General features: G+C 43.8%; 2 protein-coding genes and 1 pseudogene across 2 annotated transcripts in view; 2 read left to right on the forward strand and 1 right to left on the reverse strand.

Moving 5' to 3' along the window:
* Nucleotides 1–11,567, forward strand: part of EIF3A (eukaryotic translation initiation factor 3 subunit A) — a 32,274-nt gene extending 20,707 nt beyond the window's left edge. The window contains exons 15-22 of the mRNA XM_036828907.1: nt 597–719; nt 1,270–1,423; nt 1,992–2,176; nt 4,573–4,661; nt 5,209–5,924; nt 8,332–8,557; nt 9,278–9,459; nt 10,335–11,567. Coding sequence (XP_036684802.1) covers nt 597–719; nt 1,270–1,423; nt 1,992–2,176; nt 4,573–4,661; nt 5,209–5,924; nt 8,332–8,557; nt 9,278–9,459; nt 10,335–10,564 — 1,905 coding nt within the window. The 3' untranslated portion in view covers nt 10,565–11,567. The remainder of the gene's footprint in view (nt 1–596; nt 720–1,269; nt 1,424–1,991; nt 2,177–4,572; nt 4,662–5,208; nt 5,925–8,331; nt 8,558–9,277; nt 9,460–10,334) is intronic.
* A 92-nt stretch (nt 11,568–11,659) lies between these two features.
* On the forward strand, nt 11,660–13,103 carry LOC118882889 (annotated as a pseudogene).
* Nucleotides 13,104–15,725: 2,622 nt separating this feature from the next.
* Nucleotides 15,726–17,389, reverse strand: NANOS1 (nanos C2HC-type zinc finger 1). The gene has a single exon (XM_036828926.1). It carries the CDS (start codon nt 17,256–17,258, stop codon nt 16,389–16,391), a length of 870 nt encoding a protein of 289 aa, XP_036684821.1. The 5' UTR covers nt 17,259–17,389; the 3' UTR covers nt 15,726–16,388.
* Between the last annotated feature and the right edge of the window lie 10,389 nt (nt 17,390–27,778).

Genomic DNA, 27,778 nt, shown 5'->3' on the forward strand with positions numbered 1-27,778 from the left:
TGCCCCTTCTTGGTTCCATTGGATTGTTGTCATTCTGGGCCTAGTGCTGCCAGTTTTTCCAGTTTGTTTAGAAGTTGTAATTTGTGTGGTAATTCTTTAAATGTGTGAAATTAGAAAAAGAGAAGTGTTACAGACCAACTAAAATGCTTAAGAGGATTTGCTCCATGTGCCCTGAAACCTTTTATTGTTTCACTTGGAGCACAAAGGAAAAGCTTTCCTATATGAATAATTCATCCTGCCTTAACCTCCAGTTGTTTTTAAGGAAGAAAATGCGTTAAATAATAAAGCCATAGTGCCTATTATACCATGAGGTATTTGTTATTTTGTTTTACCATATACATTTTAGTTTTTCCTCTATAAATGTTGTGGTACCATGGGGTTAAGACCGTTTCTTACAGATGCTCCAAGTCGTCTTTATCCATCTTCTGTCCCTGATTGTCTTCCTAGGGATGTGTTACCCTTCCATTTTTATGGCAGAATGGAAGGGGCAAAGGAACTTCTTGTAATTCTTCAAGAATATCTGTCAGGAATTTGGGATAAATTAGTAAGCAGATAATGAATACTTTGAAATTTAACTTTGTGTCATGTATTTGCAGATTACTACAATGCAGCTAGAACGGGAAAAGGCTCTTGAACATAAGAACCGAATGTCACGGATGCTTGAAGACAGAGATTTATTTGTAATGCGGCTCAAGGCAGCACGACAGTCTGTTTATGAGGTGACAGTCTGTTTACTGGTTTCAGGGAAACATCTATTCATGAGCTTTTGGGTTTTACCTTAAGGATTCTTCTTTAACCTGGTGGTACATTCTGTCTTGAGCTAACATTTATAATCGTCATTCAAATAATATTTTAATAGAGGTATCTTGAAATTATTTCATAGGCCAAGTAACCATCACTTATGAACAGATTTTTCTGAAGGTGAAAGTAGACTGCATAAAATTTGCTTTTGATACAAGCTTTTGCTTATTCTTTGATTCAGAAAGGAAAAAACTAGATCAAAGTGTCCTGCTCTTATTTTCTGACTTAATCATTTGATTTATTGTATAAAAATAAACCCACTGGGTATAGATAATACTGTCAGTTCAGATTTTAAAAATTTGACATGCGAGAACTTCAGTCACTTGGAAATTTGGTTTTTATTCTTAAAGGTTGCTTTCTGTGGTTCCACGAAACTTGCAATGTTTTTGTAAACTTAAAGCGTACTGCCAGTTTGTAGCCCTTGAAAATTTGATTGTTTTTTATTTTTTGGTAACCATTCAATTACAGGAAAAACTTAAACAGTTTGAAGAGCGATTAGCAGAAGAAAGGCATAATCGTTTGGAAGAACGTAAAAGACAACGTAAAGAAGAACGAAGAATAACCTACTATAGAGAAAAGGAAGAAGAAGAGCAGAGGAGGGCGGAAGAAAAAATGCTAAAAGGTAACTATATAGACAGACTGGAGGTGTATGGTAAGCTTGGTGATAGGTCCAGTTTATACAGTCTTACTTAGAAAATAGAGGAATGTGGAACCAAGATGATTAGCTTCTTAACTGCAACTAACTAGTTCTCAGGTTCTGACAACCCAGCTTGTAGTTTTCTGCAATTTTTTATCTGTGAGGGTGTTAGGTCCTCTGCCAGCTTATTTCCACGTTTTTGGTGTTCTTTTGAAAATTCTGCCTTTTTATTTTTTATCACTGTAGTCTACATAGTGTTAACATTTATTGAGCAACACATGCCAGATGAAGTCTCTCAGATTATCCTTTACCTGGCATCCCAGATGCTCAGGAGTTGGGGGAGGGATTCTTCTTTAGTTGTGTTGAGTGGCGTAATACTTGTTTTCTTGAATATTTCTGATATTCAAGTTTAGCTGATTGTAAACTCTTGTAAAATTCTTAAAAAGAATTTCCTTCTACATTATGCTGCCTCTTTAATACCAGAGAAGTAGACCTAGCACTAGGGGAAGTGTGGAGGTAGGAGGCACACTTTATAACCTGATACGTTGTACAGAGCGGGAAGAGAGAGAGCGTGCTGAACGGGCGAAACGTGAGGAGGAGCTTCGAGAATATCAGGAGCGGGTAAAGAAATTAGAAGAGGTGGAAAGGAAAAAACGTCAAAGGGAGTTGGAAATTGAAGAAAGGGAACGTCGTAGAGAGGAGGAGAGAAGACTTGGTGATGATCCACTTTCTAGAAAGGTAAGTATAGACATCACTCTGTTTTTATGTGATGTGTTTATCAGCCAGGTCTCTTGCATGATGCATTGGTCAGTGCACGTGTCAGTGTCTGGGCTTGGTGTTTTAAATCACATTATTCACATTTCTTTTTAAGTCTGGTATTGCTTTGTCTTCCCAAAGACAGAAGGTTCCTAGAGGCAGTGGGGAGGGGATTAGAGTTGTCTTAGCAAAGTTTGGATTTTATAATAGGCTTCAGTTTAGAATACTTAATTCAGTAAGAACTAATCCCATGAAACTAAGTATTTGACAAAAAGTAACATAGTCATATGGAAGAGGGACTGTTTTGGTTCCTTGAAAGGAGTTACTGTGAATTAGGAGGATGATGTGAGGGTACTCAAAGATGAATCTGGGGGACCAGCAGTATTCAACATCCCTTTAGGAGCTTGGTAGAAATGCAGAATCTCAGGCCCAATGCCAAATCTTCTGATTCAGAGTCTGCATTTTAACAAGAGTACCAGGTGATTCAAATGCTGGTCTAAATGTTTATTTTTAATATGCATTCATGTCCAAAACTGACCTGTGTTTCTCACTTTATCTTGTGTAACGGGGGTCTCTCTTTAATCCCCTCTTCTCGTGGTGGCATTGTACCTACTTAACCACAGTGTTTTGAACTCCTCCCTCTCCTTTCTGTCCCTGTGCTCCTGCCTTAATTCAGATTGTTTCTTTTGCTTGTATTACTTACTGGTCTTACTATTTTCCCTGATCGTAATCTTGCCCAGCTTCAGATCTTCCTCTATACAGTGGCCTGCTTGGTTTTTCATAATGCATATTTGATTGTTAGCCCTGCTCTTGGTTTCAGACCTTCCTTTGAGTGGTACTCATTGCTTAGAGCCAAAGGTAAAAAACATGCCTTAGCAGTCAGGGCCTTTTATGTTTATTGCTTTTTTCATTAGCTTCATCTGTCACCATATTCTTCTTAGTCACCTATACTTTAGCTATTCTGAGCTCATTTTATGCTTTATCGTGTCTGTGACATCTGCCTGCATGCGCTTTGTTTTTCCTGGGATGTGTCCATGCTGTCCTTTAAATAAAAATACTGCTTATTTTTTAAGGTTAGAGGTGAGTAGCTGGAGGTATCTGTGCCACACCTGTATCAAATGCTTAATTTTACTGGAGGACCTGCTACTAGTTATCTATGTAGCCTTCAATTTGTTTTATAATATATAGATAGATTTTTAGTTTTGTTACTCTTGTTGCTAATTTTTATATTATGAGTATTCTTTTTCTGTTGGGCACAAAATGCTGTGTGTATGTGTGAAATCAGAGGTACAGTGTTTGATTTGCTACATCCTGTTAATTTGCTTCATCTTCTGAAGTAGATGAGGTAAATCACCCGTGGTTATGGGTTTCTAATTCTTTTCGTTAGTTTTTGAAATTCTGTGTTCATCCTTTTTTTTTTGTTGTTTCTGTTTGTGGGCCCCCCTCTTCCCTTTCAGTTGGAGAGTCTTTAGTTATCTGTTAATGTTTAACATGGTAACTAGTATATGCGGCTTTATTCCTGACATTTGGTTTGGTGTTTTTTAATTTGCTTCCATGTCCCTGCCACTCACCTCTTCCTTTCTTTAAGCCAAACTTCAGAAGTTTTCTCAGCTCATTTGTTGTGCTTTTCTCTATTCTTTTAGTGATTACCATCTATTCTTTTCAAAGTCTAAGCTTTCAGTCTGTAAATTTTGAGAACTCTTCCCTCTCTTCAGAACAAAACAAAATTTTGAGCACACCTTAAGTTTTATTGCCTCCAGTGCTTTAAAACAGTGCTAATCTCTCTATTTAGAAATCATTTAACAGTTTTACAACCTTGTTGGCAACATGATTTAGTTTAAAATATGTTTACACTGTATATCACCTTTTCCCCTTTGCAGATAAGTTTTTTTGTTTTGTATAGTGTATATTTTATCAAGTATTTTTGTGTATGTCTCAAAAGAGGTTTTGTTTTTCTCTCTCAGTTGAATAATGGTTCATTGGTTTGGCCAATTCAAAGTCATCCTGCTCCAGAAGATTAGAGACCTGTGTTCACTGTCCTAGTACATAATGGGAGGAGGGTTCTTGATAATAGTCTTGGTCTTGTTACTTTTGTAGATACTCTGCTTTATTCCTTGGAAGCTCTGAGCATATGGTCTGTTATTCACCCGTTTTGGCATGTGTGCCCTATCAGGATTCAATTTACTTAGAGCAGAAAACTTAGGGAAATTTTTCCTCCTTTTCTTCCGGCCTTTCACAGTCCATCTCCTTTAATGTTTCACTTATTCTTTTCATCTCTTTGTCCTTTTGTTACTGGCTCTTTGAGATTCCTTTTCAGTTTATATGTTGATCAGTAGTGTTGCTAATGTAGTGCCTCTCATTAACTTTGCTCAATGTAGGACTCTCGTTGGGGAGATAGAGATTCAGAAGGCACATGGAGAAAAGTACCTGAAATAGATTCTGAGTGGAGAAGAGGCCCACCAGAGAAGTAAGTAGAGTTAAGGAAAATAGTACCAACAGATCATAGATCCTGTTAATATCTTATCAGTGTTTTTCTCATTTGGTTTATTTTGTAGGGGTGGGGAAAAGGGAGTCATGAAGAATTGTACGCCTGTCTATTACTGAAATGTTTGCTTCAGTGCTGCTGTAATTACTGACTTATAAATATCTTGGGAAATATGTGCTTCAGCTTTTTTTTTTTTAATTCCCTAAACTAATAGTATTGAGGTTAGAGTAAGAATGAACAGTTGCATAACATTTTTCTCATCGTTTTGAAAGCTTGTAGTAATAGATTTAGAAATTGCTAAGGTATTCCTCATAAAGTGCAGATACCTTTTAAAGGCACTTGTCTGCTTATTGGTTTAATTGTTGATGTAAGATTTTGTGTTGTTTTTTAGTGGAACATACTCTTTTAGGAGTAGGATTAATGAATTTAGACTGAAGTGATTTTTAGAAGTGAGTAACATCACTCCCAAAAAGATCACCTGCTTTTAAGAAAATTTACTCTTAAAGATGTTTGGCTTGTTACTCTGTAGGGAGTGGAGACGTGGAGAAGGGCGGGATGAAGAGAGGCCTCAAAGAAGAGATGAAGATCGACCAAGGCGTTTGGGGGATGATGAAGAGAGAGAGTCCTCTCTTAGACCAGACGATGATCGGGTTCCCCGGCGTGGCATGGATGACGACAGAGGCCCAAGACGTGGTCCTGATGAAGATAGGTTCTCTCGCCGAGGGACAGACGATGACCGGCCTTCTTGGCGTAATGCAGATGACGACAGGCCTCCCAGACGAATTGGCGAGGAAGACAGGGGTGTCTGGCGTCAGGCGGATGATGACAGACCACCTAGACGAGGACTGGATGAGGACAGAGGAAGCTGGCGAACAGCTGATGAGGACAGAGGACCTAGGCGTGGGATGGATGAGGACCGGGGTCTGCGCCGAGGAGGTGCGGATGAGGAGAGGTCATCCTGGCGGAACGCTGACGACGATCGTCCCAGGCGGGGCATGGATGACGACCGGGGTCCCAGGCGTGGGTTGGATGACGATCGAGGACCTTGGCGGAATACCGACGATGATAGATTTTCCAGGCGCAGTGCAGATGATGACAGATTTTCCAGGCGCGGTGCAGATGATGACAGGGGGCCTTGGAGAAACACGGATGATGATCGGATCTCAAGACGGGCTGATGACGATCGGATTCCTAGAAGGGGTGATGACTCAAGACCTGGTCCCTGGAGACCGTTTGTCAAACCAGGTAAAATTCTGGTATTCAAGAAACCAGATTGGATGCTTTATAGATGTAATCTGCTTGATGTGTTTGCAAATACAACGTGAAATTCTACACCAGCTAATCTCCACTGTTCTGTAGAGAATAGCAAGTTATTTCAAACAAGGAGCTCAGATCTCAGGTGACAAATTACAATTTGATTGTTAAGTAAGAAGTGTTCTTTTCAACTGAAAAAAGTGAAATTTTAACAGATTTATGACAGAGGTTGGGCTGTATTACTACTATTTTTAGATAAACTGGTCTTTTATCTTTCCTTGAATATTTCTGCAGTGACTTTTATGTCAAAAGCTTGCCTCTGAGATCTTTCACACCAAAACAAATAGCTTCACCCCCTTTTCTGCTTTAGTGATATATGCACTTTGTTTTCCCTCTTCCTTGTTGACTGCTTCTTTGAGGTCCCTTCCTTCTGTACCCGTCCCTAAGTATCGGTGTTCTTCAGGTTCTGTCCTGGACTAGCCTCCTCATATAAATAATGAAAAACAAAATATACTTAACTAAACATTTGTCTGTACTCTTGCCAACCATGGGATTATGTTCACGAGAGGAGCCCATTTCTTTACTTTGTCAGTCTTAGGCCTGCTCATCCTGTCATACTTTTTATTATTCTTGAGTAATGTATACAGGTCTGTGACTTCTGTTACTGTCTTCTCCAGATGACTTCTCCCCTTACCTTCAGACCTGTGTTTCCAACTTTATATCGCACCTGTAAGTGTTACTGACACTTCCAACTCAACCCATCAAAAGTGAACCCCCCCTTCTCCAGTACACGTACACACACACACACACACACACACTTCAGGGGCACCACTGTCCATCTAATTGTATAAGATGGGAGTTCTTTGCTGTTTCATCCTTTTTCTTACATCTTTTCGGTAACCATTGTAATTTGTTCTAAATGCAAATTTGAGCAGCTTCCTGCCCTTTATCCTTAGTGCTTTCTGTGGCATACTTGTGTTTCTTCTCACTTCATTCCACTGTGAAGCTTTGTGACTTTGGGAAAGCCACCTAACTTTTCTGTGCCTTGTGTAAAATGGGGATAACAGTCTAGTAGAGTCTCATTAATTCGTGATAGTTATGTAATATAAAGTCAGTGAATACTGAACCATTGCTCTTAAGGGAAGTACCAGGTTAGGTTTCTGTGAGCCCTCTGGTCAGTTTTTCAACCAGTCAACACATAACCTTGTTTTATTTTTCTGTTTAAAGACACTTTATTTAATGTATATTATTGATTCATTAGCATTGAACTTATGGCCAACAGCACTGTAACTCATTCCTGAAAGAAGCTTATCTAACACGTGTATTTTTTCCCTAAGACATATCCATTGCCTTCTTGTGCTTGAGACTGCTGGGGCGTAGGGCTGGTGGCACACTTAAAAACTGAAATCGCCAACAAAAAGCACAAAAATGTGAAAATGTGGCACTAACTAGATCACCAAAAGGCTACTTGTTTAAAGTAGGAGAACTGCAGCAAGAAGACGGCATTGTCTTGTTTGACCTCAGCTGACAACAGGCCCGTCAGGCGACTCAAATATTTCGTCACTCTGTATGTGTCTGCGAGCGACTTGTAAAAGTGCTAGAGTATTAATTTTGGGATTATAGATTTTAGCAAGTAGCAAATTAGCAAGTATGGAATAATCTACTTAGCTCAGTGCTATGGGTAGGATTGAATGAGCTAATACAGGCAGAGGCTTTAGACTAGTTCTGTGGCACACAGTAATATAAATGTTAGTGACTAATAATTATTAGCCTTGCAGCTGTAATACATTTTCATTGAAATCTCTGCTTCCTTTGGTTTCTTTTTGTGTGTGCATGCATATGTGTGTGTACATGTATATATTGTTTCTAGATTTGGACATCCCATGGCTAAGTGTGAGATATTGAGCAGGGCCAAAGGATTTATCCTTATTTCAGGACTTTTTACGGGTGGTAAATGGTGGGGGGCATGAATGTGAAAGGAAAGAGTCTTTAGTTAGAAAGGTTTTGAAAATGTTGCAAGGTATAAATGAACTAGTAATTGGGGTTCTGCCTCTCAGAGATCTAGATCCTACCCCTCACCCTTTGTTTTCTGCTTAAATGAGTTGTCTTTACCGTCAGAACAGATTTTTATACCTGAAATCTCTGCATATGGAACATTTAACCTAGGCTATAAAAGTTCCTATATGTTATATGTTAGAAAAACAATAATAGGTAGTCATAAATAGGAGTTGGTGGTTCCATGAAATGAGGTAAATGAATTTAGTTGGTTTTTTTAAAATGAGGTAGAGTGTCTTAAATTAATTAGCATTTGTAATGGTGATGGATTAACATCAAGATTCATGGCTGCCAATCTGTTTCTTGAGTGGAAAAATTTTTTTTTTCTTTTTTAAAAACATAGGTGGATGGAGAGAGAAAGAAAAAGCCAGAGAAGAGAGTTGGGGTCCACCTCGAGAATCGAGGCCATCAGAAGACCGTGAATGGGATAGGGAAAAAGAGAGAGACCGAGATAATCAAGATCGCGATGAGAACGACAGGGACCCGGAGAGAGAAAGAGACAGAGAGAGGGAGAGGGAGAGGGACAGAGAGAGAGATGGGGATCGCGAGGACCGCTTCAGACGGCCGAGGTTTGATATTCTAATTAAAAGTAAAAGAAGTGTCTGTGGCATTACACTTAGGATTCTTTTAATGCTCTCTTATGCATTCCCAACTGTTTTAGAAAAATGGTGCTCATCCCCTTCACTCCCCCCAGTTTATCTAGTAGAATCATAGTGTAGATTTAAAAAAATTTAGAGGTCATGTTAATTGAACCAGTTCCCTCTCTACAGAGTGAGGACCTGGAGGCTGGAGCTGTGTGGCTGGCTGTGGGCTGTGTAGCTCTATGGCAGTGGAACCAGTCGAGGTTCTTCACTGCCAGTTGCTTTTTCCCTTGTGGTTGAGGTCAGTTTATTGCCTTTAAATTATTAAAAGCCTCTTTACTTTTATTAGTAGTAAGAATTCTAGCTTACTTCCTCTGGTCGAAGTGGCTTTGTGCTAATCTAGACCAGTACAGTTCAGTACAGTTTCCTGCAAGGATGAAAATGTCCTGTATATGTAATGTTCATATGGTAACCAGCAGTCACATTCGACTGTTGAGCATTTGGAATGAGTAATGACTACTGTGTTGGACAGTGCAGAGCCAGGTGTTCTCATTTGACCTCCATGCCTGAGGCATCAGTTTGAGGTCAAGTCACGAGTTTAAACTTTATTCCTGTTATTATTTGCTAACTTGGATATATTATATTCACTTAAAATTAACCCGTAGAGTCTAATGACAGAACTTAACGTGTCATTTTGAATGGCTACAGGGATGAAGCTGGCTGGAGAAGAGGACCAGCTGAAGAATCTTCAAGCTGGAGAGATGCAAGTCGTCGTGACGATAGGGATCGGGATGACCGCCGTCGTGAGAGAGATGAGCGCCGTGATCTAAGAGAAAGACGAGATGACAGAGACCGAAGAGGACCTCCTCTCAGACCAGAGCGTGAGGAAGGTAGAGATGTTCTTTCTGTATGACCGCTGAACACTGGAGAGCCGTAATATATGAGGGAATTCGGGGTTTTGCTATGTCTTAAATTTGTATGAACACCAAAACCAAGATGGACAAGTAGATCTTTTATTTCATTTAGAGTTCAAGGTTCTCACAAACTTATTACTCACTGGTTGCTTTGTGAAGTTTAGCTCATCTTTAAATTCAAAGTATAGTAGTAGACTAGTTCAGTGGTGTAGTAAGCAATACCTATATTGATTTTACAAAAGAGTTTATTTTATGTAAAGAAGGAAAAAAGTAAGGTCCTGGTAGATAAGCACAAAGTGTCAAACATTCTTTCTCTGGAATTGTAACAATGGAAGCTTTAGTGAAAAGTGCTTTGTTTAAAATGACTGTAGCACTTAAGTAGTTGCCTCACAAGCTTTTACTATTTGGTTTGTTACAACCAGATTGTAAGGGTATTTCTTCTTTGATAGCCGTAATGAAATACATTGTTTCATTTATTTGCTGTTAAATCTTCTTCAACAGGAGCCAAAAATCCTTTAAAAAATTTTTATTCAGCCAGATTTTTGTCACCTTATCCTAAATTTTAAAAAAAATTAGGACACTTCCCAGGCCGGTGATTTCTTTTTGCTTGCAAACTTATATTTCTAAGTCTGTATATTGTTTTAAAGGTTTTTCAGAAATTGTATCAAAATGATTAAAGTGTATTTAGCTTTTATTGTTTGTTTTTTTTTTTAAACGAAGATTCTCTATCACTATTTTCAGTACAGGATTTCTGAGTAATTTGAGGCATTCCTTTTGCTTCAGCTCTGTTTAGTCTGAGCTAATAGCATACAGTACAAATTTATTCTCTCTCCTTTTTTTTAAATTAAAAGTAAGTTCTTGGAGACGCGCTGATGACAGGAAAGATGACCGGGCCGAAGAGCGGGATGCCCCTCGTCGTGTTCCTCCTGCGGCTCTTTCAAGAGACCGAGAGAGAGATCGAGACCGAGACAGAGAAGGTGAAAAAGAGAAGACCTCATGGAGAGCTGAGAAAGATAGGGAATCTCTTCGTCGCACTAAAAATGAGACTGATGAAGATGGATGGACCACAGTACGACGTTAAGTCTCAAGATAATGTACTCAAACTCATGTCTTTACATAGGTTTGATGACATTCAAGGAAATATTATACTTGTGCTTCAACCAATCTAAATTGGACTCTTTAATGTCTCACCATAACACAAAAAGCATGAACTTGTATTAATCCTATGTAATAGGTTGATCATGCACCGTATCCACAGAAGGTTGGAAAACCATGCCATTTTTTGGAATTTGAGGTGTTGCATTGTTTCATCAATCATTTGTTTACAAAAAAGAAAAACTAAAAAATAAATTTAAAATGGGAATTCTTCAGGTATTCAGTAACACCTGTATCTTGGTATAGAACTGATCTTTTTTCTTTTGATTTCGAAATACCTGATATTAATTTGGAATGAAGTAAGATTCTGTTCTAGAAAATGTATTTGAAGACGCTAAAGCAGAGAGCTGAAACAATTCTCACACCACTAGTGGTTGAGACATACCTCTAGGTATTTTGAGGTATTTACTATTTACTAAATTTAGAAAGTTTTTAGGTTTACTGTAAGTGCAGTAAACATTACACACACCGGATACAGAGGAATTTTCGGTAGATTTTACTTGAGAGAAGGTGAGTATAAACCAATTTGCAGTCATTATTGTAATGACAAGAATACTGCTAAAGTGTGAATCCAAAACAGATACAGCTTTTAAATTTTAAAGCATTTGGTAAACTGTTGCTGAGTTTTTTCTGTTGCCAATAGCAAACCGCTTTTCCATTTATGGAGAATTCATGCCTTTCAAGCATTTTAAATATGACAATATTTATAAATGTGTGGTTTGGAGGAATTGTTTAAATTGTTTTTCCTAATTTCCTTTCTCTTCAGAATAGATTCTTTCACCAAGTAATTTGTAGTAATGACTGTGTTGACTTCAATTTTGGAGTGTAGTAGCTATGTTAAAGATTAACTATTTGGTCTTATTGAAGCCAACACAGAACTTGCTGCTGTGTTTTTTCTTCAATGATAAATAAAATACTTAGAGAATTTGTTTTAGTGTTGATCTGTGGTTACAGTCAAAGTGTTTTGTTTATAATGCTGAGCTTGCGTATTCAGTTGGGGTTTTTTTTAACTTGAGTTTTTACCAGTGCTGTTAAATTTCTCACTGTTGGGTATCAAAGAAAATAACCTAAATATAACAGAAAGCAAATGTGGCTAGGATGTTTCCACTAAAACGTCCTCCTCTGTTCCGTGATGATGAACCCCTTAGTTTCCTTGTAAAGCTATCCTCTCTGTGAGTACGGTGTGTGTGCAGTGTACATCTTGGGTTTTCCCCTGAAATTAGAAAAATCATTAGAAAAATCATAATTGGTTTCACAGAATGTTAGTTGCAAATTTATAGTGGCTATAGGCACTTACATTCTTCCTGGTGTGAGTAGTGGTGAGAATTTCTGTTGGTATAGCCTTAAGGCCAGAAGAGGGAGTATTGATGCTTTTTTAAAACTTAATCAGATGCAGCCTCTCCTTTTCGATGTTAACAATGATAGAAACCACTTTAGAGCTGCAGCCAGACCCCGAGCGAGCTGAGCGGACTCAGCTGCTAGCCGGGCGGCAGCGGCGCCTCCCCCTCCCCCCCAGGAGACCACCGGCTCACCTCTCCCCTTGGCCTCGCCATAGTGACCTACGGACAGAACTGCCCGCAGCCAATGTGTATTCCTCCATCATATGCTGACCTTGGCAAAGCTGCCAGAGATATTTTCAACCAAGGATTTGGTTTTGGGTTGGTGAAACTGGATGTGAAAACAAAGTCATGCAGTGGCGTGGAATTCTCAACATCTGGTTCATCTAACGCAGACACTGGTAAAGTTACCGGGACCTTGGAGACCAAATATAAATGGTGTGAGTGTGGTCTGACTTTCACAGAAAAGTGCAACACTGATAATACTCTGAAATCGCTCTTGAAGACCAGATTTGTCAAGGTTTGAAACTGACATTTGATACCACCTTTTCACCAAACAGGAAAGAAAAGTGGTAAAATCAAGTCTTCTTACAAGAGGGAATGTATAAACCTTGGTTGTGGTGTTGACTTTGATTTTCCTGGACCTGCAATCCACGGTTCAGCAGTCTTTGGTTATGAGGGCTGGCTTGCTGGGTACCAAATGACCTTTGATGCTGACAAGGAATAACCTTGCAGTGGGCTACAGGACTGGGGACTTCCAGCTACACACTAAGGTCAATGATGGGCCAGAATTTGGAGGATCAGTTTATCAAAAAGTATGTGAAGATCTTGACACTTCAGTAAACCTTGCTTGGACATCAGGAACCAACTGCACTCGCTTTGGCATTGTAGCTAAATATCGTTTGGATCTCACTGCCTCCCATTTCTGCAAAAGTCAACAACTCTAGTTTAGTTGGAATGGGCTACACTCAGACTCTGAGGCCTGGTGTGAAGCTTAAACTGTCTGCTCTGGTAGATGGGAAGAGCATTAATGATGGGGGCCACAACCTTGGGCTTGCCCTGGAGCTGGAGGCTTTAATCCAGCTGAAAGAAACCTCTGGGAATGGATATCAGAAGACATGGCCTTAATATACTTCCAGTGTGACCAGCAGGCTTCCCCTGCCTCCACCCAGGAAGGTGATCAAAACAAAGGATGATCTAAAGAGCTGTGTTTTAAATACTTAGGCAGTTACTTGTTAGCTGGTTTCTAGTTGAATTGGTTATCTAGTTACCAATGCTGCAGTCGTGCAGTCACCTATACATTATTTAAATGTATTTAACTGTTAAATGCGCTACCCACCAATAATGAAATAGACCTTTATGAAAACTGTGAAAAAAAAACACTTTAAAAAACATTTTTCTTAATATCTGGATTTCAAACAAGTGAAAGTCTTAAAAGGTCCTCTTTTGTGAGGAGAGGGTCTTTCCTTTTGTACCAAGTGAAAAAACTTGGGGCAGTAACCTGCTCTGTCTTAAGTTACTAGAACAGGACTGTACCTGGGCCATCACAGATCGGCTGCAGCAGACGATTCATTTACGCTGATTTGTTTAGATGAGTTACAGATGCGTGTCTGATAGTTACGTTTCCAGGCTAGTCTGCAAACCACCCTTCCTGCCCAGACCCTTTTCCAGACGTCCTGTTCTCCCAAGTCCTTTGTCCTGGGTATTGGAATCAGAGCACAGGATATAAAGGCAGAAGAGTCTGCAGCTGCTTGTGATCCTGCTCTCCGGTTTCCACTGTCAAGGCCTCACAACCTCACCCCGCCCCCAGTGCTTATTCACAGGTGTCAAAGGAAAGCTGAACGACCCACCTACTCACTGTCTTCCATGTTGCCAGTGGTTTCTGCATTTTTAGATGGGGATATTATTGCTGTCAATATGGATGGGTCTGAGGGCAGAGACAGCGGCCCAAAAAAGACTCGACATCCTACTAGTTATCCATGGTGGCTACCAGGAGGAGGTTGGCACCTATATGGTGTGGCATGATTTGGCTGTAGACTGATTCATGATTTCATAAGTCTAACTGAAATACAGGAAATTAATGGAATGTTCATACTGTAGCTAAGAACAGATTAGAAAATTAGGACTAACAACACTGAAACTTTCTTTGAAGTACATGTGTATTTGTGGTATAATTTTAAAATATAAAGCAGTCTGTGCCTGCACAGTTGGTGAAGCTCTTTTGAGGATTCCATACTTTTTTTTTTTTTTTTTGGCCAAATATGCAGTCTGTTCTTATGAAAATGAGAAATTTTGTCACACTATTGTGGGTACTTTTTAACACTTCAAAAAATTGGGTTTCTTTTACCCTAAATTTAGCTTTTCAAGTGTTTAAAACATGTTTCAGATCGAGAGTTGCTTTTAAATGTATTAGCGTGGTTAGTAAACTTTTCATAAGAGATCTCTACAAAACTACTGATATTCCCTGTTCATGCTTAAAATACTGGGAGTTAAAGTTAGCTGGAAAACAGGCAAGTTTGGGGGGCTGATACGGTTAAGTCACCTTCTTAACCATATCTTCTGGTCTGGAGAATGCACCCCTCAGTTAATAATGACTCTTGAAAAGGTACAATTAGAGCAGTGGCAAGAGGTAACAGGAATTCATGTTGACCTGAAAACTCCTTAAAAAGCAAGTCTAATTTAAACTGGTATGTCTTCTAGCAAAACTGAAGAAAATAAGTTAATTTCATGGTTTTATTAAGCTACTTGAGTCCAGGCCGAGTCAAGTGGATTATTTTTTCCTGACCAACAAATCGTCCCCGTCCATCCCCCGCCCATGCACCTTCCTTTGACCAATAAACGCTCATAGCTATCCCCCAGTGTTGTTTACGGCAGCTTCAAAGGATGTTCACATCAGGCAAATTTGCTGCGGAGGAAGTTAGTTGTTTACCATGAAAGCAGTCTAATTTTTAATAACCTAGCTAAGCTCTCCTGGAACCTCTATAGACTAAATCTCTGGCTGGTATTTTCAGATAGTGATTTTATACATTTCAGATGACTTCATCTTAATTCATTTCCATTTTTGCCTTCTATGTCTGTCCTGATGGTAGATACGGTGTGGTGCTCACTACAGTGGATTTGAAAATGAGGGTGGGAGGTTAAAGTAGGAGTCAAGCACCTTTGCTAAGGATTAGATTTAATCTCATTTATGGATAACTGGTGGGATTCCAGAAAGAGAAGGGTAATCTTCCAGTGAGACTGGGAACATGAGAGGCTGTGTTCCTTGTCTCCCACCTCCCCCCCCCCACCAATAGTTCCTTTAATTAGTGCTTATATCAGTTTGAGGACTGCCTGTGATGCCTAAAGCCAACATAGCCCAGAGTGGAACCTTCCTGAACCCAGGTTATTACACTGACTTTCCAGAGCTCAAAGGATTCCATCTTACATTTAGTTTGAGAGGCAACAGCTGGAATGAGCTTTCCACTATTTAGGAACCCTGAAATTGAGCAATTCAGACAGAGTGAATTAATACTGCTCCCTTTTGATCTGAAGGATGACAAATGTTCTGAAAAACTGGAATGGGGTGGGGGGCATAGACAAAAGGCCAAGTACCAGAGTTAAAGGCAAGATTAATGAATTAACATACTGTATAAATGCACAAGTTTTTTTAAACAGCACCATTTTCAAGTGTATACACAACATTATAACTTGGCACGACTTTTAAAGGTGGAAAACGCTAGTTGCTCGTTCAGTAATAAAAGATCTGGTACATAAAAGGATAAGGAGCTGTATTCTACCTGCTACATCCAGCTAGGACAAAAACAAGCCACAAGGAGGGAACACCCACCCAAACTAATACTGGAAAGTTTACTAAGCCTTCACTTAATGATACTACCAGGCAGGGGGGTTGCTTCGCCTGGAATTATAACTGATTAAGGACAACAGAAATATTACTTGTTTCAAACAATAAAAGTCATTTTGCTGACATTCCATAAAATCGCCAGTTAAGTTCAGTTAAGAGGCTTTTAAAAAAATATTCTAGACCTAGTAAAGTGCCTCCATTCATAAAATTAAACATCCAAGATTAGATTGAGACAATTTCATACTGATGCGCATCTAAAATAGGTCGACGTATAAACAGCGCCTCTAAGTTGCCACATTTCAGTTAGCGGAATACCCAGCCTTCACCGTCTGGATGTGCACAAACTAGAGATAAATCAAGACTTTAGCGTCTATTCTCAACCGCTCTTCGACAGGAAAGTACTCAGTACCGTCGGCTTCCTTTGAGAAAAACAAGACGACATCCCAAGTTGAGCCAACTGCTGAGCTCCATGCTCCCCAACAGCAAGGGAGAGTGCGCAGACCAAATACGAGAGTGGGCAGGCGGCGACCCTGGTGGCGTCAGGTGGCAGCAGCAGACCGGAGCCCGGGTCCTCAACGCAGCTTCTTGCCGGGCAGGCCGTCCCTGGCGCTGCGCGGCGGCGGGCGGGCGGCGGGCGGCGGCGGCACTTTGGACAGCGGGCAGTACTTGATGGTGTGTGCGTTGTCGCCGCTGGCGCCGCACAGGGGGCACGTGTAGCGGCGCAGCACGGGGCACAGCACTCGCCCGTCGGGTCCCTTCAGGATGTGGGTGGTGTAGAGCGCCACCGCCTCCTTGTTGTTCCGGCAGAACACGCACACCTGCAGCTCAGGCTTGAGCAGCCGGGCGGCGGCCGCCCCGGAGGCGGCGTGCAGCCTGGGCTCAGCCGCCCACGCCGCGGCCCGCTCCTCGCGCGGCGCCACTTCGGCGGTGGCAGCAGCGGCGGGCGCGCAGCCCAGCAGCACGGCAGCGGCGCGACCAGCGAACGGGCTCAGCTCGGCGAAACGCTCCTCCAGCAGCCCGGCCTCGGCGGGGTCCGCGCACAGCTCCAGCGTGCGCAGCTCCAGCGCGCCCCCCAGGTAGCGGCCCCGGGATCCCAGCTCGTCGCTGTCGTCGTCGTCGTCGTCGTAGTCGGGCGGCCCCAGCGCGGGCCCCAGTGTCCCGGGCCCGGCCCCAGCGTGGGGGGAGCAGCACGACGAGGAAGGAGAGGAGGGCGGGGAGCCGTCGCCGCCGCCGTCCCCGCCGCGGGCGCAGCCGAAGCGCGGCTCGCCGTCCACCGCCTTGGTGATGAGCGTGGCGAGCCCCAGGTAGTCGTTCCACGAGCTGAAGGGCTGCGGGTGCACCGGGCGCTGGGAGCTCACGTAGCGGGCGCTGGGCACGAGCGCCATGGGCGGGGGGGCACGGCCGCGGCGGGGCGAGCGGGGCGCCCAGGGGAAAGCCTCCATGGGCGGGCTGCGGGCCGCGCGCGCCGCCTCCCCGCCGCCGGCGCGGGCCGGACGGAAGGGACGCGCCGAGCCTACCCGCCGGCCTGCCTTGGGGTGGGGCCGCCTCGCCGCCTTTTATCCGGCCCCGCTCCTCCCCGCCCCCGGCTTCGTCGCCTCGGCCCTGCCCCCTGCCCTCCCCCGCCCCGGCCACCTCGCCCACCTCGCCCGTGCCCCGGACCGAGGCGGAGCGGAGGCGGACGCGCGGGGGGCGGGCGGGCAGGCAGGCAGTGAGCGCGCTCCGCTCTGGCCCGCCCGGCTCCCGCGCCCCACGCGCTGCGCCAGCCTCGCCAGCTGCGGGGCGGCTTTCATTCTGGGAGTGGGCGGGCGAGGCGCCGCCTCGGGCCGCTGCGCTAATTGGCTGCCGACCTGAGCCCCCTGCGCCACGGGCGCCGCTCCGGACGCTGATTGGTGAATCGGGGGAGGGGACGTGCCCTACCGCGCAGCTGGGAGGGGAGGGGAAAGTAGGGGAGAGGAGTACGGGAGGGGCGGCTGCTGAGGCCCGCCTTCGCCTTCGCCTTGTTCCCTCGGTTTGGAACCGATGACCAGGCCTGGATCTCCCTCGGCCTGGTGGTGAGACCCACTTCCCAGCCCTTAGTGCCCTGGGCTAGCCTTCTGAGAAACCCCTTCTTTCCTCTCTCCTTCTCACCAGCATCTGCAGGAAAAGACGTGGGGAGGCAAGACTTGGCGCGACCTAAGGATGCAGTTTTTAAGTCGAGCAGCCTAGCAATCAAGTAACTTCCGTTTGCACAGCGTTTTGGAGAGCTTTCAACTGGGTGAAATCCTCGCAGAAACCTCAGAGAGGTTCAGAGAGGTTTTGGTTCTTGCCTAGTAAGTAGTGGAAGGACGCAGGACTTTCCCACAGCTCGACGTACCTCCCAACAGGTGTTCGGAGACTAGGTGGCCATTCGCTGGTGACAGGTGGGGATGCGGGCTGGGCCAGATAACCTTCCGGCCTTAGGACAGTGATTGGTGTGTGTGTGTGTGTGTAGCTCCCCACGCTCCCTGCCTCACCCCCAACCCCGGGTCAGGGGGCTGTATTAAAGTCTGAGGTGTATGTGCAATTTGAATAACACAGCGTATTCAGCGTCACAGTTGAATACTTTGAAATGAATAAAAAAATTTCTCTAAAAAATTGGAAAATAAATCAGAAGACTTGATTAGGTGGCTGCAAGGTGGTTATGTCCTTCCCAGGAGAAGCGGCAATACATTTTTTAAAAAGATGGAAAGTAGGAAAGGTATTAGCTGCTGGGAGGATTCTTGTAGGGTACTGTGGGACAGGGAAAACGCCTCCTCTGGTGGCTGAGCTGGCAGGCAGGGTTGGCTTCATGGGGCAGGGCAGGGTTTTCCTTCCTCTCTCTGGAGGAGCTGTGGCTATTGACACAAGGACTGGGAGGCTGGTGTTGCAGCCGTCATTAGCGGTCATTAGGCTATGCTTATGGGTCTGGCTGCGCCCAGCAGGTTTAGAATAGCCCAGGAGGGGATGCCCAGAACCTAGCGCTGGCACAGGTTAACATTAGAATGAATGAGTGAGTCAGAATATTAGCAGTGGAAGGGATCTTTGGGATCATTCACTCTGATCTTACTTTACAGATGAAGAAAATGAGACCCAGAGAAGAGAAGGGCTCCTTTAAGGTCACATGGTGAATTTGTCACAGCCAGAACTAGGACTCAGGCCTCTTCATGACTGGCATGGTGGCCTTCCCACTATATCATGGAACCTGAAGGTATTTCAGACTTTGTGCATGCATCAGCAGAAATCTAGTGTAGCACACAGGGAAAACTAGAAGAAGAGAAGTGAGATGGGGCCTTGTGCCTTTGGCGTGGGCCCCTGCCCTCAGGAGCAATCCAGAGGCCACGTAGCAGGCATGGGGAAGGCCTTGAGGTGGTAACGTGATGCCTGTTCTGGCCACCTGTCTGCGTGTGGGGTGGAAGATATGTTTTTCAGTCTCTTCCTCACCTACTACTCCCTAACAGTTAAGTCCCCAAACCAGGCAGTGATATTCTGCACTTGCCAACCCAGTTCCTTTTCCAAGTTTGTGTTGGCACTCAAGTTAAAAAGCTATTCCTTTATTTCCTCCCGTCTCCCACCAAAAATAAATAAAAGGGCCCAGATGGCGTGGGGCTCCTGCAGAAGTGTGGCGGGTTTGCTGACACTGAACTCCAAGCTCTTACCACGAGAACGCTGGCCCCCAGAGTGGTATGAAGAATATTATTCTATAAATGGAAAATTCCTGCAGCCTGCATACTTGCAAGGTATGCAGGCTTTTCAAGTTCTGAAGACTGGAGCTACCATTCTGAGAAAAACTTCTGCAAGGAAAGTTTAAAACCGCCAGCTGCCGGGCCCAGTCCGCCTTGGTCAGGCCAAAGAGAGGCTGGCAAATAAGCGAGGCCTTCTTTCCTCCCTCCCATGATTTTTTAGCCCTTGTGGTTTTGCAAGGGGAATAAACACTTTTAAGTGAACATGAATGGAAACAAATGCCTTGATTCGGAGCTACAGCCTGGGTGGGTGGGTTGTGGTGATTGTGAGATAGATGCCCTGGAGAGAAGTGAAAGGATGCTCACGTGTCCTGGGGGCCTGGCTCTGTGCTCTTTCCCTAGGCTGCTCACCTTGTCTGCTGTTGGCCTTGCCCACAGTAGGTGTTTTGCCCTGAAAGAATGTCTGGAAGTGGAGGCCAAGTTCATAAAGGCTTTTTTTTTTTGGCGGGTGACACCCTGGGCCTCAGTACACTGTCAGTGACCGCAGAAAGGCTGGAGTGGCTGCCTGGTCCAGTTCTAGGGTAAATCAGCAGTTACTTTTGTCACCAAGCACAGGCCTCAGATGAGCTCTCCAGCTCTCTTTGAGGCAGTGGAACTGACTTCTGAGATGTTCTTAGATGCTCCGATAGATGAAGTCTGACTGCCTTTTTGTTCCCTTTCCAGAAGTCTGGAATGAAACGGAAAGAGTCAGACTGTGACAGTGTCTTCGAGGGATACCTTCAGATTGATGGAAGCAGGAAGGCAGATCAGGATGGGCCTCATCTCAGAGGTTAGACAGCGTTGCTCAGTTTCTTCTGGAACGGGGCCTGTGTGGCACAAGTCGGGCAGGGCAGGGGTGGGTGGTGGGGAGGGATGCTTGGGCTCTGAGTTTCCACCTCTCCACGTGGCCCCCAGCCGCCATCCTGGGCCATTTCCTTTGCTGGCAGCAGAACTGAACCATGAGAGGCAACACACAGACCTCAGGCGTCTTGAGGCTCTTCAGAAACATGAGGTCAGCCCTAGGGAATGAGGCAGCTTGGCGGGTGTCCAGGCAGCTACAGAGATGCTGTTTGTCAGGCTCTGGGTTCCTGCTGACCCGCCTGCCAAGCTCTCGCGAGGGGCAGGAAGTGCTTTGGCTCCCCCCGCCCTGGGGCCTGGGTATGTCAGGGGCTCACTTCTGTAACGGTGTTGACTTTGTGCATGTCATGCCTCTGGCCGAGCTCAGAGGGTCCTGGGGACGGGGCTTCTGCCCTTTGGGGCTTAGAGGCGGCTGTAGTGGGTTGAGAAGCCACGTGGTGAAGTGGCAGGAGCTTGCTGGGCCAGTGGCTGGGTTTTTATCATGGTCCTTCTGCAAAGTCGCCTGTGGCCTTGGACGCGGGACTTTACCACTCTTGGGCTCCAGCTCCTTCCTCGATCAGCAAGGGGGCTAATCGTGTAAAGTGACAGCCACTTTCTCCTTCTTGCTTTCTTAATTGTGTACTGGCACAGTCTCTCCCTCGCCCTATGTGGGTGAGCTGTGATGGGTGTGAACCAGCAGAAACAGCCTATTTTCCCTGATTTTACTAGGAGAGGGCTGGTGACCCAGGTCCGGTCCCTGAAATATAAGGGGATGTCTGTTAGGTGGGCTCTGAGAGGGAGTTTGCTCCCTTCTTTAAAAAGAAAAGAAAAGAAAAAAAAAAGACCAGGAACCTCACCTTCTTCTGGTCACTGGCAGGTTGTGGAGCTGAGGCAGCCCAGAGGTGACAAAAGTCTTAAGGGATAAAAAGCTGGCACACTGGTGATGGCTGCCTGGAAAAGCTATATTAAAAAAAAAAAATGGAGGCTTGGTGACATTTCTGTTGAAGTCTTGTGATTTGTTACACAAGATAATTAAACATCTTTATTGTTTCAGCCGCTACAAGTCAGGTATTCTTTTACTTGCAGCTGAATTCACTCTAATTGAGACGTAGTAACATGAAAAAAATGCATTTGGGAATTCTATCAAAAAGGTGGGATACAACATTCTGGCCAGATGGAGGTGACAACCATGTCAGAATTGTGTGTGTGTATAAACGGGGGCAGGAAGAAAATCCAGAGAACTGAGAACAGGGGCTTTGGGGTGGCTCTTCTCTTACCCACCCTGCCTTGCGCTGAAGTCTCCCAGCTGATATTAGTAATGGTAACACCACGACCATCAGACCAGGTGCTTTATAGCATCGTCTTGGTACCACTTACACGGCTGCTCCACGAGGTGGGTGCTGTGATTGCCCTCGTGTTATCCACGAGGGGAGGCTGCAGAGCTCACATTTTAACCTGTGTCCCTCTCCAAAGCTGGGCTGTGCCTACTTGGATGCACCCGGTCATCCTCTGGCCATGGGGTTTCTGGGGCTCGCCTGGGGGAGGACGGCTAGGAGCACAGGCAGTGGGGGGCAGAAGGAGATGGTACAAGGAGCCGCCTGGGGCCAAACTGGGCCCATCCAGCGTGTCAGAAATTGTTCCCAAAGAAAACCAATTCCACTCAGAAGCGGTGTGGATTTTTCTATTTATCTAGTAATGGGTACTTTAGTATAACGAGTAATCGTTTCTCTTTGTAACACACCCTCCCTCCTCCTAGCCATGTGGTTTGCTTTTAGAAATATGTATCGTCCCAATTTTGTTTAAAGCAAGATATGCCTGGAAGCTGACAGCCTGAAGGGCAGATGTCCCTGGGCTGATGGTGCTGATAATAATAGAAATAACAACAGCTCGCACGTCCAGAGCCTTTACAGGCACCAGCATGAGCTCATAGTTTCTTAAATCCTTCCGGCAGTGCTACAATCATACCCTTTTCACAGAAAGGAAAATGAGGTTTTCGGAGGCTAAAAAAGTGTACCCAGCATCTCCCCAGTAGGTAGTGGGTGGGCTTTCTCCAAGGCCTGTGCTGGGAGCTACCAGATTTCCTCAACCAGCTCCTGGCCCATAGACATTCAGTTAGCATTCACTACTTGCTGTCTCCCTACCTCCTCACCTTCTTTCTGACTGGGACTATCAGGCTTCTCATGCTCATCCTCAACCCCTGCTGTCTGCAAGGGGAAGGGAGTAAAAGCTGGGGCCCCTAGTGGAGGAGTTAGACATGAAATGGTAAACTATGAGGTCAAGGTTGTTTTCCAATGGGCCTGAGGGCTGAGGTGAGGGAAGATGAGGTCAGTGAAGGGGATGAGACCAGACTGCCTAACAGGGCTGCTGTGTATGGTTCCGCAGGTTGTGCACTGTGCAAGGGCTTCGCATCTAAGGGGGTGTCTTGTACTTCATAGACGTGGTAATACACGTGTGAGTGAATCTCTGATAGTTTTCTGGCAAATCGGGAGTAAAGTGTCTTTTTCTAATGGAATGGTATATTATGACAATATTCTGACAGATGGAAAAAGATGTCTTGTGGAAGAAGTACCTTTTCCTAATTTGCCCAAAGCTTTGACTCTGGCCAGAAGAGTGAAATGCTAAGATTTTTTTTCTTTTTCTTAACATCTTTATTGGAGTATAATTGCCTTACAATGTTGTGTTAGTTTCTGCTGTATAAGATTCTTGAAAGCAGGCCTTCAGTTTGCCATTAACTACGTGCCCATGGGCCGTTCTAAAGCTTCAGGTGAAAGTGTCTTTCTAATTGAGCCGATCAGGCGGGTGCTGGGCGCAGTTCTGCCCTAGTAGTTACTGGTGGACCAGGGACTCCATTGGGATTAACATTTTTAAGATTGCTCAAGTCATTTTAGACATCTTCTCTCGGTCTTACCTGACTTTCCCAGCTGTCCTGAGTTCCCTAGGGTTTCTTGTGCCCTGACAGTGCCTGTCCTGGGGCTTCTATGGCTTAGGGACCAGAAGGCAGGGTGGTGTCCCAGGCTGGTACAGATTGAGCAGCCTTAAGCAAGTCATTGCCCTTCTCTGGGCCTCAGTTTTCTCTCATTTAAAATAATTAGGTGGCCTAAGTGATTTCTTGGCCCTTTCCAGCTCTCAGGTTTATTTGTTCACCATCAGGGCCTTGGGCTGAGTGTGAATAAGACGGGCATACTTCTGAACTCATGGAGCTTACACTCTGATGGGGGTGGACAGACAAGCAACCAGTTGATGATACTTTGGTGGGAGACATATTAGTTTCCTTTTGCTGCTGCAACAAGTTATCACCAACATAGTGGCTCAAAACAGTACAAACTTATCTTACCGTTCTGGAGGTCAGAAGTCTGAAATGGGTCTCACTGGGCTAAAATCAAGGTGTCAGCAGGACTGCATTCTTTTCCAGAGGCTCTAGGGGAGAATCTGTTTCCTTGCCTTTTCCAGTTTCTCGAGCCTGCCTGCATTCCTTTGGCTGTGGCCCCCTTCCTTCTTCAAAGGATTTTTTCTTCTGCTTCCCTCTTCTACTTTTCAGGATGCTTGTGATTACATTGGGCCCACCTGGATAACCCAGGGTAATCTCCCTATTTTAATGCTCTCTAATTAGCAATCTTAATTCCACCTGGAACCTTAATTCCTTTTTGCCATGGAAAGTAACATAGTCTTTAGGGTCCGGGAATTAGGATGTGGGCATCTTTTGGGGCCGTTATTCTGCTTCCCACAGGAAGAGTACAGAGGACTGTGGGACCCCTTGGCAAGGGGCATCCAACCAACACACAGGGGACCCATGTGTCATGGGTCCCAAGACCTTTGCATATCCAGAGGTCAGCTGGGCTGGTGAATTGAGGTTTCCTTTGCCAGTTGGGACCTGACCCAATACAGCGGACTCTATAGGGTGAGGAAGCCCTACGCAGTGTATGTGTGTCTCCCTCAGGCAGATGGAAGGTAATTGCCTAGGGTCTGAGTTGCAAGAAGGGATGGTGAGCAAAGGAAGTAGTATATGTGTGGGGTACTCTAAAACATAATAATGATGGCGATGATGTTATTTAATTTGTGGTTAAAACAAACAAACAGCCAAGTACAACAAAAATACCAAGCAACAACAGCGTGTGCATCACGGGGGAGTGACTGGAATAGAGTGCTCTAAAATCCTTGTATTGTTCAGGAGGAGGGTAAAGATACCAACTCTAAGATTTTTAACTTATGGAAAATTGCAAGCATTATGAAAGTAAAGGTCATAGTGTAAAGAATCTTAACCCACTTTTCCCTTAATACAGGACGACTCTTATTTTATCTAGCCCCCCACACCTGTTTTTCACTCCAGCTCCCACACTGTGGATCATTTTGAAGCCGTGAACATTGATATTAATTTTGATAGGTTGAATATGTATGTTAAAATATGTAGGGCACTGCTTGTAAAAAAAAAAAAAAAAAAGGAAAATAGAGGGTATAACTTCCAATATAGTGGATGTAAAGAAGTGGAGTGAAGAAAAAATAAATATTACAAAAGAAAGCATGATCGAGGGAAAAGTCATGAAAACGTTAGAAGAAATTAGAAGTACACAATAAGATAGCTGAAATAAACCCAAACATAAGATTACTTATAATAAATGTAAATGCACTAAAGAATGCCATTAAAGTACAAAATTTCAGACTGGATTTAAAAAAAACAGTTATACATCCTCTATAAGAAAAATGTGTAAAACATAAAGATGCAGAAAGTTTAAAGGTAAAAGGATGAAAGAAGATGTGCCAGTAGACGCTAACAGAGGAAAGCTGACATAGGTATACCAGCAGCAGACGAAACAGGCTTTATGGCAAAAAGCTTTACTAGAGATTAAAGAGTGGCTATGTAATGTAAAAGCCTCAATGGCTTTTACCAGGCTTCCTGGCTTTTATCAGGAAGGTATAACAATTCTAAACTAGTGTATACCTAATCGTTTCGCCTCAAAGTATGTGAATGAAAAAACCGATAGAGCTGCAAGGAGAAACAGGCAAATCCGCCATCTTCGTGGGAGATGTTAGAACTCTCTTGTAGGTAAAACAGACAAAACATTAATAAGGATATAGAATATCTGAATAACAACTAATAATTATATATAAATACTGCTTTAAGGGGAATTCCCTGGCAGTCCAGTGGTTAGGACTCTGCGCTTTCAGTGCTGAGGACTGGGGTTCAGTCCCTGATTGAGGAACTAAGATCCCACAAGCCACGCAGCACGGCCAAAAAAAAAAGAATAAACAAGATTATAATCAAGGAAATGCAAATTACAACCAAATGAGGTACACCACCAGACAGGCAAAATCAAACATTCTTTTGATATCAAATGTTGACAAAAATGTGGTGGAACTGGAACTCTAAAGGGAGTGAAATTGCTACAATCTATTTGGAAAATAATTTGTTAATATCTAATAGTAAAGTTGAAGCCACACATAACCTATGATTGAGCAGTCAGCCAGATACAAACGCTTGAGAAATCTTGCTCAGGTGCACCAGGAAACGTGATTCAGAATGTTCATACGCTACCTACCAACTAAAGTAGATGTAATAGAAGAGACTGGCAAAACCCAATGGTTTTGCTACTTGGATGTGGAGAAACTGGAACTCTCATACACTCTGGTAGGACTGCAAAATGACACAACCACTTTGGAAAACAGTTTTATTGTTTTTTAAACAAGTTAAACATGGGGCTTCCCTGGTGGCGCAGTGGTTAAGAATCCGCCTGCCAATGCAGGGGACACAGGGTCGAGCCCTGGTCCAGGAAGATCCCACATGCTGCGGAGCAACTAAGCCCGTGAGCCACAACTACTGAGCCTGTGCTCTAGACCCTGCGTGCCTAGAGCCTGTGCTCCGCAACAAGAGAAGACACCGCAATAGAAGCCTGTGAACCGCAACAAAGAGTAGCCCCCGCTCACCACAACTAGAGAAAACCTGCACGCAGCACCGAAGACCCAACACAGCCGAAAATAAATAAAAAATAAAGTAAATAAATTTATTAAAAAAAAAAAAAGTTAAACATAAAGTTGCCATATGACCCAGCCATTCTACTCTTAGGTTATCTACCCAAGAGAAATGAAAACATAGGTCCACACAAAGACTTGTACACAAGTACTTTTAGCAACATTATTCATATTAGCCCAAACCTGGAAATAATCCAAATATTCACCAACTGATAAATGGATAAACAAGTATGGTGTGTCCATAGAATGAAATACTACTCAGCAATAAAAAGAACAAGCTACTGATACATGCAACAAGATGAATGAACCTCAAAAACATTATGCTAGGGCTTCCCTGGTGGCGCAGTGGTTAAGAATCCGCCTGTCAATGCAGGGGACATGGGTTCGAGCCCTGGTCCAGGAAGATCCCACAAGCCATGGAGCAACTAAGCCTGTGCGCCACAACTACTGAGCCCGAGTGCCACAACTACTGAAGCCCGCGTGCCTAGAGCCCGTGCTCTGCAACAAGAGGAGCCACCCAACGAGCAGCCCATGCACTGCAACGAAGAGTAGCCCCCGTTCACCGCAACTAGAGAAAGCCCGCATGCAGCAACAAAGACCCAACACAGCCAAAAATTTGAAAATAAATAAATAAATAAATTTTAAAAAATTATGCTAAGTGAAAGAAGACAGGCATGAAAGACTATATATTGTACGATTCCACTTGTGTGAAACTTCTAGAAAAGGCAACACTACAGAGACAGAAAGTTGTCAGCGGTTGCCCGGGGCTATGGGTGGGTGGGTGAGTGGGTGGGATTGACCACAAATGGGTATGAGGGACCTTCTGGAGTGATGGAAGTGTTCTAAACCTGGATTGTGGTTATGGTTGCACAAACGTATATATTTATAGTCCACTACAATGGGTAAATTTTATAGTAATATAAATTATAACCCAATAAAGTTGTTCAAAAATGTTCACTGAAGCCTTATTTCTAATTGCCTCAAATTGGAAACACATCCAAGTGTTCATCACTGATAGAATGAATAAATTGTGGTATGTTCATTCAATGGAACACATTGAGCAGTATTGGTGAGTTCATTATAGCTACATGAAAAAACATGGTATCAGGAACATAATGTTGAAAGAAAAAATACAGTGGCAAAACAATACATATACTGTTTCAATTTAGATACAACTAAAAAGCATGCAAAACTGAACAAAATGTTTTCTAAAGGTACAAACATATATGGTCCTACCGTAGAGAAGAACAAGGGAGTGACCACAGAATTTGAGACAGTCCTTCTGTGAGGGGTCTGGGGACGGCATGGGACTGGGGAGGGAAATCGAAAGTTGATGGCAAAGTAGGCAGTTTATACATAGTTGATTCTTACTGTTATTCTTTATATCTTACCTTTGTTTTTGAGATAGTCTTTTGACTCTACTCAATATTTAATACGAATTTTTT

The sequence above is a fragment of the Balaenoptera musculus genome, chromosome 16, assembly GCF_009873245.2.
Source record: "Balaenoptera musculus isolate JJ_BM4_2016_0621 chromosome 16, mBalMus1.pri.v3, whole genome shotgun sequence".
Lineage (NCBI taxonomy): Eukaryota > Metazoa > Chordata > Mammalia > Artiodactyla > Balaenopteridae > Balaenoptera > Balaenoptera musculus.

Excerpts from the sequence above, each read along its gene's own strand:
- NANOS1 (XM_036828926.1), bottom strand. The coding sequence starts at position 17,258 with ATGGAGGCTTTCCCCTGGGCGCCCCGCTCGCCCCGCCGCGGCCGTGCC.